At 44.8% G+C, this 17,500-nt stretch overlaps 1 protein-coding gene across 1 annotated transcript in view; it reads left to right on the top strand.

The window, feature by feature from the left end:
- iglon5 (IgLON family member 5) overlaps positions 1 to 13,253 on the top strand; it is a 90,084-nt gene extending 76,831 nt beyond the window's left edge. The window contains exons 3-8 of the mRNA XM_084027120.1: positions 174 to 406; positions 1,961 to 2,080; positions 9,521 to 9,652; positions 9,874 to 9,994; positions 11,029 to 11,180; positions 12,994 to 13,253. Coding sequence (XP_083883246.1) covers positions 174 to 406; positions 1,961 to 2,080; positions 9,521 to 9,652; positions 9,874 to 9,994; positions 11,029 to 11,180; positions 12,994 to 13,100 — 865 coding nt within the window. The 3' untranslated portion in view covers positions 13,101 to 13,253. The remainder of the gene's footprint in view (positions 1 to 173; positions 407 to 1,960; positions 2,081 to 9,520; positions 9,653 to 9,873; positions 9,995 to 11,028; positions 11,181 to 12,993) is intronic.
- Positions 13,254 to 17,500: the final 4,247 nt, after the last annotated feature.

The raw sequence follows: 17,500 nt of genomic DNA, 5'->3' as shown, positions 1-17,500 counted from the left end.
TGGGAGATTTTGGAGCAGCATGTCTGACAGTCATAAAAACGATCTATTCCGAGATACAATGAAGCTCTTCTGGTGTCCCCAACATTATACTAAGACGCTTTGCAAATCTGTATGAAAAAAACAGCATTAACCCTAAACATAACATGTCTCCCGCCTGTCAATCACCCTCACAGATGTCGGATCGACGAGGAGGTGACCCACAAGGCCTGGCTGAACCGCTCCAACATCCTGTTCACGGGGACGGACAAGTGGTCGCTGGACAAGCGCGTGACGTTGGCCAACAGCAACAACAGCGACTTCTCCATCCACGTGGACAAGGTGCAGGTCACCGACGAGGGGCCCTACACCTGCACCTTCCAGGCCAACAACAAGCCCCGCATCGCCCACGTCTACCTCATCGTCCAAGGTGAGCCGCCGGGCTTGAAGTGGCTTTAGAGTGTTTACTGTTTCCCAGTCTGAGTGCTGGCTCATTTCCCTGATGCATCTCGAGCCTGCGGGGTTTGATTGCCGCCGCGGCTGCAAAAGAAAACAGATACGTGTGCCGATGTTGCTGTAAGCAGCGTTGGATAAAAACTAAATGGCTTAATTATGCATTTCGTCATTCATCCGAGCGCAGCACTCTCTATTGGGTGTGACTGGGGTTTGACATCAGGGGGAAGCAATTAAGATTTTCTATGGTTATGTTTTATGTTCCTTCTCGGTTAAATGAGGTTTAAATGTATGAAAGGAAACTTAGTTTGAGAATTTGAGGTTGGCATTTATGGTTATAGGCAACTGCAATTTCTTGATGATGTGTTGAAAGCTTATTTGGCCTCAGTGTTTGATTTAAATAGGAAGGCCAAGTTTGTCGTTTCATAGAGAGTTAGGTGCATCAGATGGATGAGGATGTGTGTGGAGGAGATGTGGTACACTGGGGTAAAAGGGGGGGGCTGTCCAAGTGCCTGACTAAATAACTGACAACGCAGGACCATCAAGTCAGCAACTAAGTGAGTGAGAGTCCGACTGATCCTGACTGACATGATGTTTTGGCACAGAACTGCCTGGAGGCTGGATCTCAGGCCGTTTCTCCCCCGGCGTCGGTTTTATGCATATTTTGGTTCCGAGTGTTGCATTTAAACATCACCAGCAGAATTAAAATCCAAACTTTTAACAGGATATATTAGGGGAACATTCTGCTGGAATGAAATCTGCCTCACAGGTGGCCTCGACAATGTCAGCTGCTTACTAACAGAGTTTTCACCGCAGCCAAAAAAAAACACTTGTCTGCAGGGTGCAAAGCTTGGCACAGATGACCATATACACTTTATTCCAAGTTGCCTGCAATTTCAGCCCTCGCTTGATATCGCACAAAATAATTACACCCTCAAGTCAGTGCATCAAGCAGGAGCGGCTTCACCGCCACTCCAATCTGTGCTTTATCGCTGCGAGTAGTTGACTCCAGCAAGATATAGAAAAATAGGATCCTTGGTAGATGTAAAAAAAAAAAGAAAAAAGAAGAAGAAGCAATCTCAAGGCCAAGCTCATTAAAAGCAGACGACAATGGGCCATTTAAATTCAAGGGGCCGTCTTGTTATCAAACTAAATACATGCATAGCGCTCTCTGCTTTGCATACGTTTGGCCAGAATGGTATCCAGGAGTGGCCGTTCAAGTCTGACGAACACTTCCACAAATGTTCTTCCCTCTTTAAAGATCAAATAGGATTAGATGTCTGGAGAAGGAGATTTTAATGCCCATTTATAATGCAGTGCATTTTAAGTAGACGGACAAGCATATTGTTGCACAGTTCAGTAAGCACGGATCATTAATCAGCTGATTGCCTTTCTGGCTTCCGTGCACGGATTTGCATCATACCTTAAGCACCGTAATATGCTGCGAGGCCATACCTCATCAATAATTTATGAAAATGAAAAAAGGAGATTTTGAGGTCATATTTTTTAATAGCGTGATCTTGTTTTTCAGTGCCGGCCAGAATCGTCAACATCTCCAAAAACGTGTCGGTGAACGAAGGCGAGAATGTGAACCTGTTCTGTCTGGCGGTGGGTCGACCCGAGCCCACCGTCACCTGGAAGGACCAGAAATGTAAGCCACCGCCTTCTTGTTCGCTAGTCATCCGATCCGGAGATCTCTTGTTCACAGATTCACCTTTATCTCCCCAGCCTTCACGTTCATCCCTAACCCTGTTCACCTTCTGTTGTCTGTTTTTATACCTCCTTTTTTCTTTCCTGAAAGGCTTATCAGCTTCTGGCTCACGTCCACGTCTTTATCCCACATACCCGTGTCATCGGTCTTAAGCCCAGCTGTTGGGGTCCGTCCCCATTTCACATTCACACTCTCCTTATTTTCCCTGCGCCCCAATGTTTTGTCCCAAATAACCACACATTATAGGTAATTATCCCCACCGCGCCACCTGTAATCACGAGCATCTGTCTTCATCCACCCTGTCAAGCGGCATCACGACGCCAACCTACGCTAACAGCCATTTAAAAATCAGCTATTTTTAGCTTCCGGGCACAGCGTGGATCCAGAACCCGGTTGAGTGTGGTCTGGACGCATGACTTGGTAGATGAAGTCAAATCGATGGGATTTGATCAGCGCAGCATTTGTTCCCTATCTGTTCCCATCTTCGTCACCGGAGAAAGCAAATAACCGATACATGGCCTCCAGAGATTGTACGGTTTTATTATTGTTATTATCTCCACCAGGATATAATGAGATGGCTTTGTGTGAGTGTGTGTGTGTGTGTGTGTGTGTGTGTGTGTGTGTGTGTGTGTGCACCTCTCTGTGTCTGTCAACACTAAATCTTGCACACTGCTGCACGGAAACTGCAGAATATTTCGTCTGATCATTTATGGCTGTGTGCTCAAGGATCTCTGGCGGCTGCAGTGACTCACGCGTTCTCACAACACATTTTTATTGCCCGTTTGATACCGCCGTAGATCGACTGTTGACTCCCCTCTCACTACGCTTAAAGCAGCAGTGTTTAAGATTAAGGGGGGGATTTATTGCCAGCAAAGGAATATAATATTCATAACTATGTTTTCATTAGTGCATGATCCCAAGAAACTTATTATACTTGAGGTCTTCGTTAGCTTGCAATGAGGCCTTCATGGCAGTATAGGGAGCAGGTCCTCTTCATAGACTGCAATGAGGCTAACGATCTAACGAACCTCATCACCTGAAGGTCACCTGAAGGTCACTGTAGTTCTTAGACGCGCTTGGAAAGGGAGGGGTGGGCAGAGGGGGCAGCTGAGTGTTAATATGTGTTTTTTTATTTGAAATCAACCTCACGTTTGTCAGAAAAAACACTTGACGTGGCAGGAAGGAAATTCATTAAACTGTCAGCTTTTTCATTTCGGACTGGTGTATCTAATACAATGTTCATTGTTTGTATCTCAAATAAACTGCATATTGCATGAGCTCCATGACCTCTCTTTTTGTTTCAAAAAGTTCCACGATGTTAGATTTAACCGTTGAACTTGTATCTGTATCACAGATTAAAGATTATTATTTCAGAAAAGTCGGTTTTGAAAGTCAAATAATGATAATAATATTGGAGGCTGGCGTTGCATCGGTGTCACAAAGAAGTCACGGTTCATTTCATCACGCGGCCGCGTTGACGAGCTCGACCGCCGCAGCAGAACCGCGGATCAGATGCAGCCGCGATAAATAGGTCAGCGTGAGCGGCTACTCAACACGCTGCAATTATAGGCAAATAAATGCACAAGCCTGACTGTTAGTGCTGCTTACAGACAGTTAGAGGCTTGCTCAGATCCCCCCTCCCTTTGTTTGGCCCTCGGTTATCCTGCTGTGCATGTAATGTCCTTCTCTGTACAGTTTGTGAACCTACACAGGACCTCAGGCAGGGACAAACCCATAGTGATCACAGACACCGAAAATACAGAGGAGAGGAAGTAAAGCATGCATGAATGCACACCTGCAGCAAGCAAACACACACACACACACACACACACACACACACACACACACAATCTTACATCACAAACTCTGTGTGGTTGTCCTCACTTTCAAGCCCACAGCATTTCTCCTCTGTCAGCAGTAATCCTCCCTCTCTAGCTGCCCCCCTCCGTCTAGAGATAGGGGGCTGCATTGCTATTCCGCAGGAGTCTGCGCAACCGAGCCGTTCAGTTGCAGCAGACCAGCGGCGGTGGAGAAGGGGTGGGTGACTAGCCCAAAGAAACCGCAAGAAGCCGCCAGCCATCTGTCCTCATTACTCAGAGGCTGCATGGAGGAACGGGGGGGGGGGGGGGTAGTGTACGTGGAGGTAGAGCGGGAGGACGTGCACCACCTTAAAAAAAGGTGAGACAGAGACCAACCTAAACAACGTCCAGACAGTTTAACTTGCATTATTTTTACTGGCCATCAGGGGGCGACCCCTCTAGTTGTAAAAAGAAGTCAGATTGTGTAGAAGTCTGAGAAGGTTACCGTATTTTAACTCCATTTATTCTCTAACTTGCATTGTAAACATATCTCCATCCTCTTTTGTGACTTCTAGTTGAAAAAAAAAAAGACGATGACGGCCAACAATCTCCATGGCTACAGTGAAAATACCAAACTCGAGGCTTCAGAGCGGCTGGTTACCAGACAGCGGTGCCCCCCTCCCCCATCTTCACCGACCCACAGATACAATCTGTCGCACTCATTCACTCTCACCGCGTCCATCAGTTGACCCGCTCACACACATACAGGCAACCTGTCTCATTCAGTTAAATACACCAGCGCATCAGGGCCTTATCATTTGACATCCCATCCGTTAAAAAAGCACACACGGGCACACGCAGGCTTAGCATGGATGAATGGATGGATGCTTGCACTGGTGGGGCTGGAGCGCCTTTTCACTAAGAGGTTAGGAATATCATGATAAGCATAAAGAGCGCGCACATTTGATGGGGGGAGTTTGACTCTGGAGACCGGTGAAATGATTTGGCGGTGTTTTTTGTGTGAATCCTGAAGCTCGTCTCAACAACAGAGCAGGTAATTGAAAAGCGAAGGTAGAGAGATTGGCAGCAGGCAAGCAGCCAGCGGAGCACAAACACATTCAGAAAGGACAGGCAACTAGAAACGGACAGAAATCATGAACAGAGACTTCAGAGCTGTGATCCGGCGAGAGCAGCAGGGTGATGTGACAGAGGACAGCGCTCGTGTGTGGGTGTGTGCTGAGTGGAGTTGATGAGCGACAGGTGGATGGGAGAATGAGTAGCAGGTGTGCAGGTTGATTGTGGAAATCAGCTGATTGGAAAAGGCAGGAAAGTTGTTTTTCAACTGTGAAATGTCTGTATCGGTACATATCATGGTTACAATTCTTTAATGAGTAAATGTACTGGCTTCTTAGTCAAGTATTTATGTGCCTTGTGTTGAAGGTTGAGGCTGGCAATATTTTATATTCTTATTATTATAATAAGTTATTGTTCACAAATTCCAACCTCCCTGTCCTTTGGCTCTCCTCTTCGAGCCCACTTGTTCATACTGAAGAACAAAAACATGAAAACGTGCATTTCTTAATCTCATTCAAAATGAACCATGCTTTGAGTGGAAAGTAGATGAGATCGGGCAGCAGAGTCGGACATTTTCAAGCAGCAGTCAAAGAATCCAGTATATGCGAGGTGATCTTTTGTTCTTTTTGTGTTGTTTTTGATAAGTGTTATCTATATTGCCTTAATCATTATTATTTATTCATATTAATATTATTATTATCAACCACACAAGATAAGTTTGTTGTGTAGCCTATAATCTTGTGTGGAATATTACAATTAGATGGAAAATGAGGATTTTCTACAAAACCTGGTGTTTGTTGTAAAAACAGCAGCAGGACCGTGTTGGTGGTGTTGTCTCAAAATAAAAACAAAATATTCAATCAGTAACTTTCAACAACTCTATCGAACGATCAAATCAACTTCCTCTCAACGTTGCGTCTTTTTTTCTTGATTGTATTTTTGTATTCTGATGGTATTGTACCGCTGCTACGATGATTTCCCCTCAGGGCTATATATTGAAACTATACTCTTGAAACTATACTCTTGAAACTATACTCTTGAAACTATACCCTTAAAACTATACTCATGAAACCAGACTTGGAACTATACTCTTGAAACTAGTCTTGAAACTATACTCTTGAAACTACTATTGAAACTAAACTCTTGAAACTAGTCTTGCAACTATACTCTTGAAAATATTCTCTTGAAACTATACCCTTAAAACTATACTCTTGAAACTATACCCTTAAAACTATACTCTTGAAACTATACCCTTAAAACTATACTCTTGAAACTATACCCTTAAAACTATACTCTTGAAACTATACCCTTAAAACTACACTCTTGAAACTATACCCTTAAAACTATACTCTTGAAACTATACCCTTAAAACTATACTCTTGAAACTATACCCTTAAAACTACACTCTTGAAACTATACCCTTAAAACTATACTCTTGAAACTATACCCTTAAAACTATACTCATGAAACCAGACTTGGAACTATACTCTTGAAACTAGTCTTGAAACTATACTCTTGAAACTACTATTGAAACTAAACTCTTGAAACTAGTCTTGCAACTATACTCTTGAAAATATTCTCTTGAAACTATACCCTTAAAACTATACTCTTGAAACTATACCCTTAAAACTATACTCTTGAAACTATACCCTTAAAACTACACTCTTGAAACTATACCCTTAAAACTATACTCTTGAAACTATACCCTTAAAACTAAACTCTTGAAACTATACACTCAAAACTATACCCTTAAAACTATACTCTTGAAACTACAATCTTGAAACTATACCCTTAAAACTAAACTCTTGAAACTACATCCTTAAAACTATACTCTTGAAACTACAATCTTGAAACTATACCCTTAAAACTAAACTCTTGAAACTATACCCTTAAAACTAAACTCTTGAAACTACATCCTTAAAACTAAACTCTTGAAACTACATCCTTAAAACTATACTCTTGAAACTACACTCTTGAAACTATACCCTTAAAACTATACTCTTGAAATGCCTTAGAACTTTAATTCCCGACCTGGCGACACCACTACTTGTGACTTGCAGAACAATGGCTCGATCCCCACAGAGAAATTAGATCTATCAGGCTTTAGCAATGCAAGGTTGATTTATTGTTGGTTTTGTTCTTTTCGTGTGATTTGTTGACCAGACTATTGACTAGACTACTGGCCAGGTTTTAATAGAAAACAAATAAATGGAGAAACTGTGGAGTGAACTAACTGGCTGGAAGGCTTTGGATTCATGTGAGGTTTTTCGTGGGGAGCAGCAGGGCAAAGTGGCTTTCCCGGTTTAAAATTCTGCTGCAGCTTCATTTAGCTCAACTATCACACCTTTCATCCCTTTACTCTTCCAACGGACAGGTTTTATAGTCTGTCAGGCTGTCCATCCTGCTTTGTTTTAACCCAGCATCAGACCTCTCTGCCAGGACGCTGCTTTTTCTAATGGGAATGGATAAGAGGGGCCGAGATATCAAGTGCCCTGATGATCTAGTCGGGCTCAAAATGCTGCCGGGGAAAAAGAGCATGGTTTCACTGTAGGGCAGGCCAGAACCCTGATCCTTTTTTTCCTCCATAAAACCCTTTCCCCTCTCTCAGGTGCAATCCAGCTATCTCTGGCGGTCAGGAGTCAGGCTCCTTCAAAAGCCATAAGTGCTTGATGGAGACGTATTTTACAGGCCATTGTAGGAGTGCCAGGGGCCGGCTCCGGTCAGATATGATCTCCCACCAAAGTGTAGGGAGGTGTGGGATGCCGGTCCAGAGATCTCAGGAGGGACGGGGAGGGGTCATATTACATCACACATGCCGAGGATGAAAAGTCCAGGAAAGAACCGACCACATCAAACACTCAGGTCTTTCCGTTGATGCTGCCGTTTCTCTCCTTCCCCCTCTATCTTTACATCTCAGTCAGTATCTCTTGCAAATTACTGCTCTCTCCGTGTCTCTAGCGCCTCGATCGCTCTCATTTTTTATTTTCATTGTCCTTTTTTATTTCTTGGAAGTCATCTGTATCAGCCTTGTGTGTGATTTCTCCAGCGCTAGTTGTCTGATGCTATCTCTTCCCCCCAGAAACAATCCGCCTTCTGGCAAAGTTGGGTGCTCTGCTTGCTCGAACAGAGATGTCACTAGAGAGCCGTATTTATTAGACTAATGGAATGAGTGAGTAACACTGCACCCCGCCCCACCCGTCACCCAAGCGCCCGCCCACGTTTGCTCGGGTGGCACAAGCCGCCGCCGCCGCGGTTTGTTCGCCCGCCGCTCAGCCTCAGCCGCCGCTGCTACAAATAATCGTCTCCAGCTCAGTAGCCACACTAATAATCCTCCAGTATAATCTTCAATTAGAACCGCAGCGCTAATCTCTGACAGGAATAATCATGGCGTTTAGCGTCTTTTTCCCCGTGTGTGTGTGTGTTTGCTTACAAACGCGCTCAGGCGCCCTCCGTGTGTTTGCGAGGGCGAGTAAAGGTCCACTGATTGACAGTGGTTGTATGTTTAGGGGGCTTTGAAAGGGAAAAGTGAGCAGCAATTTAAGAGCTGGATTCCCTTGTTAGTGGTGAGATTATATATTATGTCTTGTTCCACAGTCTGACTTCTTTAATGGGGTGAAGGGGAGGAGGAGGGGGGAGGCCTAATGGCTTTGGAGGCTGTGAGACAGCTGGCTGCGAAGACTTGCAGGGAGGTGGAGGAGGAAGAGGAGGGCGCTCTCTCACTCTCATCCTTCTTCTTCTCTCTCGCTGCTGTCCATCCAATAACACCCCCAACATCCATTCTCTCACACCAAGGAGCAATAACTTGTAGCCCCGCTCCGGAGACTCGCCCGTCTGAAGGGACGCCGCGGTTGTTTGTCGCCCCGAGGAAAAGTGCGACGCTGACTAACTCAGTTTGAGGGTGGGGGGGCACCTGGGAGTTTGTCAGCATCAAATAACAGCCAAATATACTTCTACGTGATGCAGAGAGCACACCGAGTCACTATTTCCCCTGACACTTCAAAGCAATGGTGTCGCTGCCGTCCGGTCATGTTTGCAACCGACTGACCCATTATTTTACCAAACAAACCCGTTAGCTTGGGTCATGGGATGAATATTATTAATATATAATAGATGTTTCTAGATTAGAGGTATTTCATCAGGGTTTGTTAATAATTCACTCATCATCATCATTATCATTTCTTATTGATATCATGTTGTTTTCTCTCGTCCAAATGATGAATAACGATCACTAAACTGCAGTTAGACATTTTTGTTAAAGATTAAAATATTGGAGTAATATAACAGTGCTTTTGTGCAAAGTATATATATATAATTTTCGAATATATCCCAATATCTCTTTCCGCTCTATAATGCAATATGCATGATGCGTTGATATCTGATATATGTATGGGGTCTCCCCCATTGCTCTTAAATCATCGTCGCCTGCCTTGGTAAACCTTAAATCTGCAGCCCGAGTCACCTTGCCTTTGATATATGGTGACCTTTGACATCTGCCTCATGACAATAGACGGGATGGTGAGTGACGGCGAGTTCCTCGACATCACGGAGATCAAGAGGCAGCAGGCCGAGGACTACGAATGCATCACCAACAACGGCGTGGCTCCGCCCGACCAGCGCAAGGTCAAGGTCACGGTCAACTGTGAGTACTGCTGTCTCCATGGCGATGATTCAAGTCACACCAGACCGCCGTGACCACGGCCATGTATTCGGATTATATATATATGTTAATGCTGAAATGCATTATTATGGATGAATTCATCCTAATTGTGTTTCAACCTGGTTGGCGACCTCCACGCTGACCTGACCCCGACCCCCCCGGTGAATGCAGATGTTTACTAAACCTCGGTTTCTCTCCTCCAGACCCGCCCATGATCACAGACATGAAAAACATGCCCGCCCATCTGGGGAAGACGGCCATCTTGCGCTGCGAAGCCATGGCGGTCCCGCCGGCCGCCTTCGAGTGGTACAGAGACGACCACAGGTGAGACGACCACACACTTCACAGCTTTTTTAGTTGCTGAAATAGAGGTTTTTCTCTACAAACCCTTTTGCTCACTAAGCAGATGCTTTTTACACGTAAAATAAAGCTTTTCAAAAAATGCACTCGAGTGGAAAATCTATGAACAGCAGGCTTGTGTTTTATTATTGATGTGTAAAGCGGAGCTTCTGAAACGATGCCTGCATGGGGCCGAAACCAGGTCGCAGAGGTCAAGTCCAGATGACAACCTTCCCCTCTGATGCCATATCAGCCATATTTTCTGTTTTTACAGAAATAAGGAGTTTTATGATTCAACAAAATTACATTTTTATACCAATCAATTGCTGGCAAAGCAAACGGAAACTATTGTAACTGTAAAACTGCGTTCAGAACTGAGTTCAGCTAATATTAAGAAGACAGTAAAGAGAAAAAGGAGATTTCACCAGCTGATACTCAGAATAACAAGCTGCCATGCGATCTTTCCTCCAGCTCATATAAAAGTTACATTTCCACATATAGCCGGTTTTCTGTGGATGTCTGGCTGCCGTCCATTCGCCTAACCTCTGACCTTAGTATAGCTCTGAGATAATTATGTATGTTTTTGCCATCTCTGGAGAAAAATTAGCTCTCTGGAAACCTATTTGCTCTCTGTAACCCTCATGTAATCTGTCCTTTCCAAACATGAGTGGAAAAAAGGGTCCCAATGAGCGTCGGAGGGCTTGAATGATTTGGCATCGGCCAATGTGAGACGCAGAAGTACTTCAGCACGGCAGAGAGAGGTGTTAATAGTATATATATATATATATTAATAGAGTATAATGGGCGCCAGCAGGAGGTCCCCGTTATTTATGACTGTAAGATTTCACTGTTACTACAAGGTGAGCAGAGCCGGTGGGACCGTGATGCTGGTCGTCTCTGGAGAGACGGTGTTGCTTTGCGTTACTTTCTCTGACACACTGTTTTTCCTCCTCCTGCTCCTCCTCCTCCTGCTCCTCCTCCTCCTCCTCCTTCTGCTCCTCCTCCTCCTCCTCCTCCAGGCCGGTGGAGACTGACAACACCCTGAGGATTAAAAACGAGAAGACGCGCTCGCTGCTGCTGTTCACCAACGTGACGGAGAAGCACTTTGGCAACTACACCTGCCTCGCCTCCAACCGCCTGGGGGCTTCCAACGCCAGCATGCTGCTGTTTCGTACGTTAGCACACAGACGTGACACGCTGACACACAACCCGATACATGCGGCATGACTTACTGGTTTGTCCTCGTCGCCATGTCTCATTGTTACTCTGCACATTCCCTCTCCTCCCTCCCTCCTTCCTCCCCATTTTCCTTATTCTCCGCCCCATTAAAGCTTTGCTTGCCTATTTTACCGCCTCTCTCTCTCTTTTCTCGCCCGTCCACATAGCCAGCGTGCCGCCGCCGCCGCTCTCTCTGTCCCGTTACACAAGAAGTTGTCATTTCTCTCCATGCCCAATTCACATTAAGCGTCCCCGATGAGCGATTTCCCTCCCCTTCCATCCCCGCCCCTTCAGTGCATTCGGCATTACCATCTTAAGTGAGTCCTTCATCTATCCCCTTTCTTCTTTCCTTCCTTCGCCCATTATCTCGGCCAGTCTCCCTTCAATGACTCACTCCCTCGTCACACATCTTCCCTCTCTCTCTCTTTCCCTCCGCCGTCGCCACATCTGTCAGCCCATCTCTCCGTCACCGGTCCTCTCTGCTCCCGAATCTCCTCCGCCATCGTTGGAACACAACAAATCCCTTCTGGTCTAGACCTAGGGGGGAACCGGGACCAGAACCGGGATACTTCTGGTGGCATTTTCTATTCCTGCGCTCTCCCTCACTTCATTGCCTGCACGACTTCATTTCCATGTTTTTGCACCTCCCCGTTAAAAATAATATCAACAGCCACCGTCACATCAAAACAGACGCATTATTGTTATCATCCTCAACCAATGAGCCCATTACTGAGACCGGCTTCCACTCTGCAGCATTATAAAACACCAGGTTGCTTTATGGACATCTACCAGATTAGCTGATGCCACAAAAAAGGGAGAGAGAATGTACATTTTCTTTAAATTGTTCTTTAACTCCTGGTGTCATTATATTCTATTTTTACTTTAGTTTTGCTTTTGAGGAATCCTTCTGAGGTTATTTCTGCAGCATCTCATGGCTTTGTAACTTCAGATTCACCATGTTGACATATTCAATTCTATAATTCAACAGACTCGTGTCACTGTGGGGAGCTCGTCACACACAGGTGAAGCTGATGACATTAATGAGGGTGAAACAGTGGCAGGGTGCTGGTTTGTGTTTGCTGGTCAGGAAAGTTATTAGTTTCACCTGTTAGACAAGTCAGACTGTCTTTAAACTCTCTCTGTAAAAGTAGAAGTACTGATTCAACTACTTTATTCAAGTAAAAGTGAGAAGAAACAAGGCTGTGAAATATTTAAAAAATCACTTTGAAGGATAAAAATTGTACTTGAGGTACAAAGTATTATCATATAAGACATTTCTACTGTTGTTTTTTTTTGCAGGGCTGAATCTTTCATCATTCGTCATATTAATAATAAGAAAGTGGCAAAAAATCAATAACTCCCCTCAAATGCATTAAAACTTAAGGAACAAACCTGGTTTTGAAAAAGTAAAAAAGTGAAGCTGTTTCTTTTAAAATGAAGGGCGTAAAAGTAAAATGTTTTTTTTTCTACTTAAGTACAATAACAGAAGTATTTGTACTTTGTTCCTCCCCACCTCTTTAAAGTAACCAGATTGCACAATTAGCATAAAGCTGTCATATGAGAAAACAATGAAACAATTCTGACCTCCGACTAGAAAAATGACACATTTTTCATCCTCCGCTTGGTTTCCCAGGAGGCTGTCAGGGCCACGTTCTCTCTTTGTTCGGCGTTGTGCGTCTGAAACGCTCGGAGGTCAAATAGAATTGCAGTAATAATGTGTTCTGTGTGTGTTTAACGCTCCTCTCCTGATCTGTGTCCTGGTCCAGGACCGGGGGCCATCCAGGGACGAGGGTCCAGTCTACATGCAGGGATGAAGAGCGTCGGCGTGTGTGTTTGGATTTCCCTCTCCGCTGTTCTCCTGCTGAAGGTGTAAAGATCGACCTGGAATCCCCCGACCCCCGACCCCCGACCCTCCTCTTCCTCCCTCTCTCCGCCTCTCCGGAAGGAAGAAAGGAAATTAAATTCTTTAATTACGAACCCATCACTGTGAACTAAAAGAATATGCATTATTCCAGGAGCCATTGAATCATTGCATCAAACACCCCCCCCCCCCCCCCCCAAAAAAACAACCCTCAATTCAATTTGGAGGTCAAACCATCGTCCTCATCTCTTCTTCCCTATCTCTCTCTCTCTCTCTCTCTCTCTCTCTCTCTCTCTCTCTCTCTCTCTCTCTCTCTCTCTGCCTCCCAGAATGCCTTGCAGATCTGTCTGACTCGGTACTCCCTCCCTCATCCCCCCCATCATGACCTGATAACAGAGAGTGTAAATTAACGATTATTGTGTCGGAGATCAATGAGGAAATAGATAATCTAACAACGGACGATCATGATGTAATATACAGACTAATGACTACAATGTTTGCCTTATGGAAATGAAACATACAAATCTCAATATTATGGTGGATATTTATAGAAATTATAGTTATAATGTGGTACTGGCGGTCATGTGACCTGTTGAAAATTGTTCAATTGGTGGCCATGTGACGTGTCACTCTGATCACACACACACACACACACACACACACACACACACACACACACACGTATGGCTTTTTGATTTTAACTGTGTAGCAGTGAAGCTGCTATGAATGATGTCAAACTGTATGTAAAAGAGGGTGGGTGGTGACGGTGTCAGTCTAAACTACCCTTTATGTGATTTGGGGGGTTTATACCAAGGGTTCGCATGTAGACCCCCTCACTGCCCAAACCTTTTAAGCCCCGCCCACCTGTTCAATGTGCTCTGTCTGGTCGACCCCTTCGCATCGCTTTCGTGTTCTCTGCTCCGTGTCCTCCCCCTCCTCCCCCTCCTCCCCCGTTTCCTCCCCCAGTGTAAATATGCAGTACAGAGGCCTCGCCGGCGACTTCCTGTCGCCCGGCGCCGAACGCCATCTCCCATCAGCCTCGACTCTGCTCCGGCTTTCTGAAGCAGGAAGAGACTGTCCGATGACAAGGAGATCTTCTGTCTCAGAGCCCCCCCCCCCCCCCCCCCCCCCCATCTTCTTTGTCGCTTGTTGATAGCATGTACCGGTTAGAGATGTTCCTGTTGTGAGTCCATACTCCCTCCACCCCCCTGCACTGTGTCTGTTTTACTCTGCAAGGTTACCTGCTTTTACTTTTTTGGTGTTATTAATAGTACAGATGATGATGATGTTAATAAGTATTTGAATAACTATGAATAGTAATTCCATGTGAGAAAAAAAAACAAAGAAGAAAATCTGATGGTGATGATCCGTGCGTGGCAAAAAAAAAATAATTTTGTACTTTGCTCTGAGAAGTCACACACATGAACGGCTACAATGAAAAAAAAGACATGTAAAGTTTTCGAAGTGATGTGCTCTATTTTGCCATTGCAAGCTTTTTAAAAACGCATTTGAAACAGTCTGAGGGATTATTTCATCAAAGTCCAAAAGCAGTGAATGATGTAATTTATAATTTGTATTGGACATTTTCTTTTTTTGTCATGCTGTTAACATCACAAACCCACATTTACAGCACATTTGTCCGGTTCTCATCGTGTGTCTCCAACCAGCGATGAATGATTTGGATCCATGTCTCCCATCGTGGCTGTGAGTCGGTTCTTGTTCCAGACCTATGGGAGATAAAGATGTAATTAGCCATCACCTGTAGCTGGCTAAGTGAAGGAGTCTGGGCTCCACCTGTCCCCTCCCGCCAGCCGGTGATGGTCCCCCCCATAAATCAAGCTCATACCTGCCACTGACAGGAATCCTCTTCAAGGGCAGCCTCGCCTCCGTGCACCAGTACTCCCTCTCCAGTGTGTACCTGTGACATGCAGGCATGGCCACTACAGAAACCCCATGGCACAATGATCCATTCACTACCCCGCACGGCACAAACAGTGGGAGGGAAGCCCATATTTCAATCCGTGGCCCTCGTTTCTCTGCTGGAACGCTGTTCCTGCTCACATGCAGTGACTATATGCAATTTGCCATAACGAGCCTGCACGGAGAGATGAGTTTACCCTCGCTGAACCCTGACTACTGCGACCTGAAGGGGAACTACTCAGTACTGAATCAATCGTCTGACTGTGTGTTTTTTTTTTTATTCTGTTTCAAACCAGCAATAACCCCCCTAAACTCTACTGTGCAAGAGGTGTCAGATATGGTTAAAGCTGTGGTGTGAAATCTGAAAAGATGACATTAACAAGGTATATCAAATAAGTCTGTTGTTGTGCTTTTACTGTGTACAGTACTCTGAAATGATTGTGAAGCTCTGTTTAAATGGCCCTTAATCTAAAAACACTACATGTTGTACTCAAAAAAGTCTTGCCCTCTGCGCTGTAGTCGGGTTTGTGCATGCATCTCGTTGCTCCGACAACGATGACGGATTCCATTTCAAGCACAAGAGCAGGTCGTTCGGTCGGTGCTTCTTTTTCTTTCTTGTCTCAGTCATTTTTTATTTCATCCTCTCACTATCGGTCTCTCACGCTGTCTTTTTTTTTCTATTTCCCCACTCAAATACTGTACACTGTTCCATGTCGGCGTCCCACTGGGTTTGTCAGTGGCATATAACATCTGTATGTACATAATCTGTCCTTGATGAAGAAAAAGAACAAAAAATAGAACATAAAAAAACACGGACAAAAATATAACAAGCTGTCATGTTTCTCAATGTGAGTTTGAAAAAAAAAAAGCACGTCAGTGTGTTTGGGTGGATTTTGAAGAAGAAGAACATTGGATGTTGTGTTGAGGTTTCTGGGTAAAAAAAGGTCCAGATGGAGGTCAACGTGGGCATTTGTACAAACAGAATCACAAGTCATGTGAATGAATCACGTTTCCGGTGTGAGAGAAGAGAGGGTTGGGCGGCGAGGAGGCAGCAGATCCCCGGGGGCAGAAGTTCAGGGTGGGAAGAAGATGTTGGAGGATCGACCAAACAGCTGAGAGCTGAGGGAGATGGGATGACACTCACCAGACTGTGAACCCTCCAGTGAGGGTAAGACAGACAGACAGATAGACAGACAGACAGACAGACAGACAGACAGGCCCCTTCGTATCCCATTTCCAAACTGGAGTGCTGGTCTTTCCCGGGGGAAGGTGTGTACCACACACTATTTATGGTTGCACTATGTAATATGAATCGCATTAACATGGCCTTGATCACAAACACAGTCTGGCCTACTTCAAGCGTATAAATAACACCCGACCGGGGTTCAGTGAGTTTACACTGATATAAACAAGACGTTCGCTCGGCCTTCTAATTACATTCGGTGCACCCCGATGGGAAAGTGTTGATTGGCTCCGGCAGCTGAAGGTTATGATCTGTTTATGAATCTCTGGTAATAAAGAGGCGCGACGCTTTTTGTTTGGAGCTCACCAAAGTAGCACGTAGCACCGAGTTAACAGCGCTGCATTGTGTTTGCATTCTAATAGCTAATGATTCATGTTTAGATTCTATCAATGGGTTTACAGGTGAATGTATATCGTAGGAAATAAACATTCATTTAAAGAGGACTAATTATGTTGGTTTTCCTACTACTGGAACATGTTTACATGCTTTAATGCTAAAATAACGCTTCATTTTCCCATCCTTGCTGTTCTGGAGGGTTTATACATGCACAGAAAAACACACATAACACACTGAAGGAAAGGGAATACACATAATAGGTCCTCTTAAGCATTTTCAGAGAGCTGTGCCTTTGCTGAGAGGAGTCAGGTAATTAAGCTCTTTGAGAGTGTAAAGACAGATACCGCACATCGTTCCTGAACTGTTGCCCTAAAATATTTATGCCGCTTTAAAGCCAAGGCTGTGGAAGAGCAGAAAAAAGGAGTGCAAGTCAGGAGAAGGCTTGCTGTCTTCATTTCGTACGTGACGAGCTCATCCTCACGCTTTTTTTCCCCTTACAACTCCGTCGCAACGAAGAACAGATCCCGGACCGACTTTCAATTCAGAATGCAATGGTTAATCAATACTTTCGACCAAATGGCTGTGGAATAGAGCAATTTCTCCCCGGGCCTGCCTCATAGGTCCCCAGAAGCTGAATTGATCAAGTGTCTATAGAGCAGCCTTAGAACAGAGAGCATAATTCATCATGCCTGATACGAGACGCCCCTAATTGCACATTGATTTTAAACCCTTCTCTGAAACTATTTGGGCAAGCTGTAATGTCAGCTCAGTAAACTATGTGTTCGGAGCTCCGCTTCAGTTCACGGAGAACCAAGAATTAATCACGTCGAGTCACTTCAGCCTGGTTTTGTGTTGCTACAACCGGACATGCTGCAAGGGAGCTGTAATGTTACGCTATATTTCATTAGTGGCG

The sequence above is a fragment of the Eutrigla gurnardus genome (genome assembly GCF_963514095.1).
Source record: "Eutrigla gurnardus genome assembly, chromosome: 14".
NCBI classification, from domain to species: domain Eukaryota; kingdom Metazoa; phylum Chordata; class Actinopteri; order Perciformes; family Triglidae; genus Eutrigla; species Eutrigla gurnardus.
This window is presented reverse-complemented; position numbering and strand designations above follow the sequence as displayed.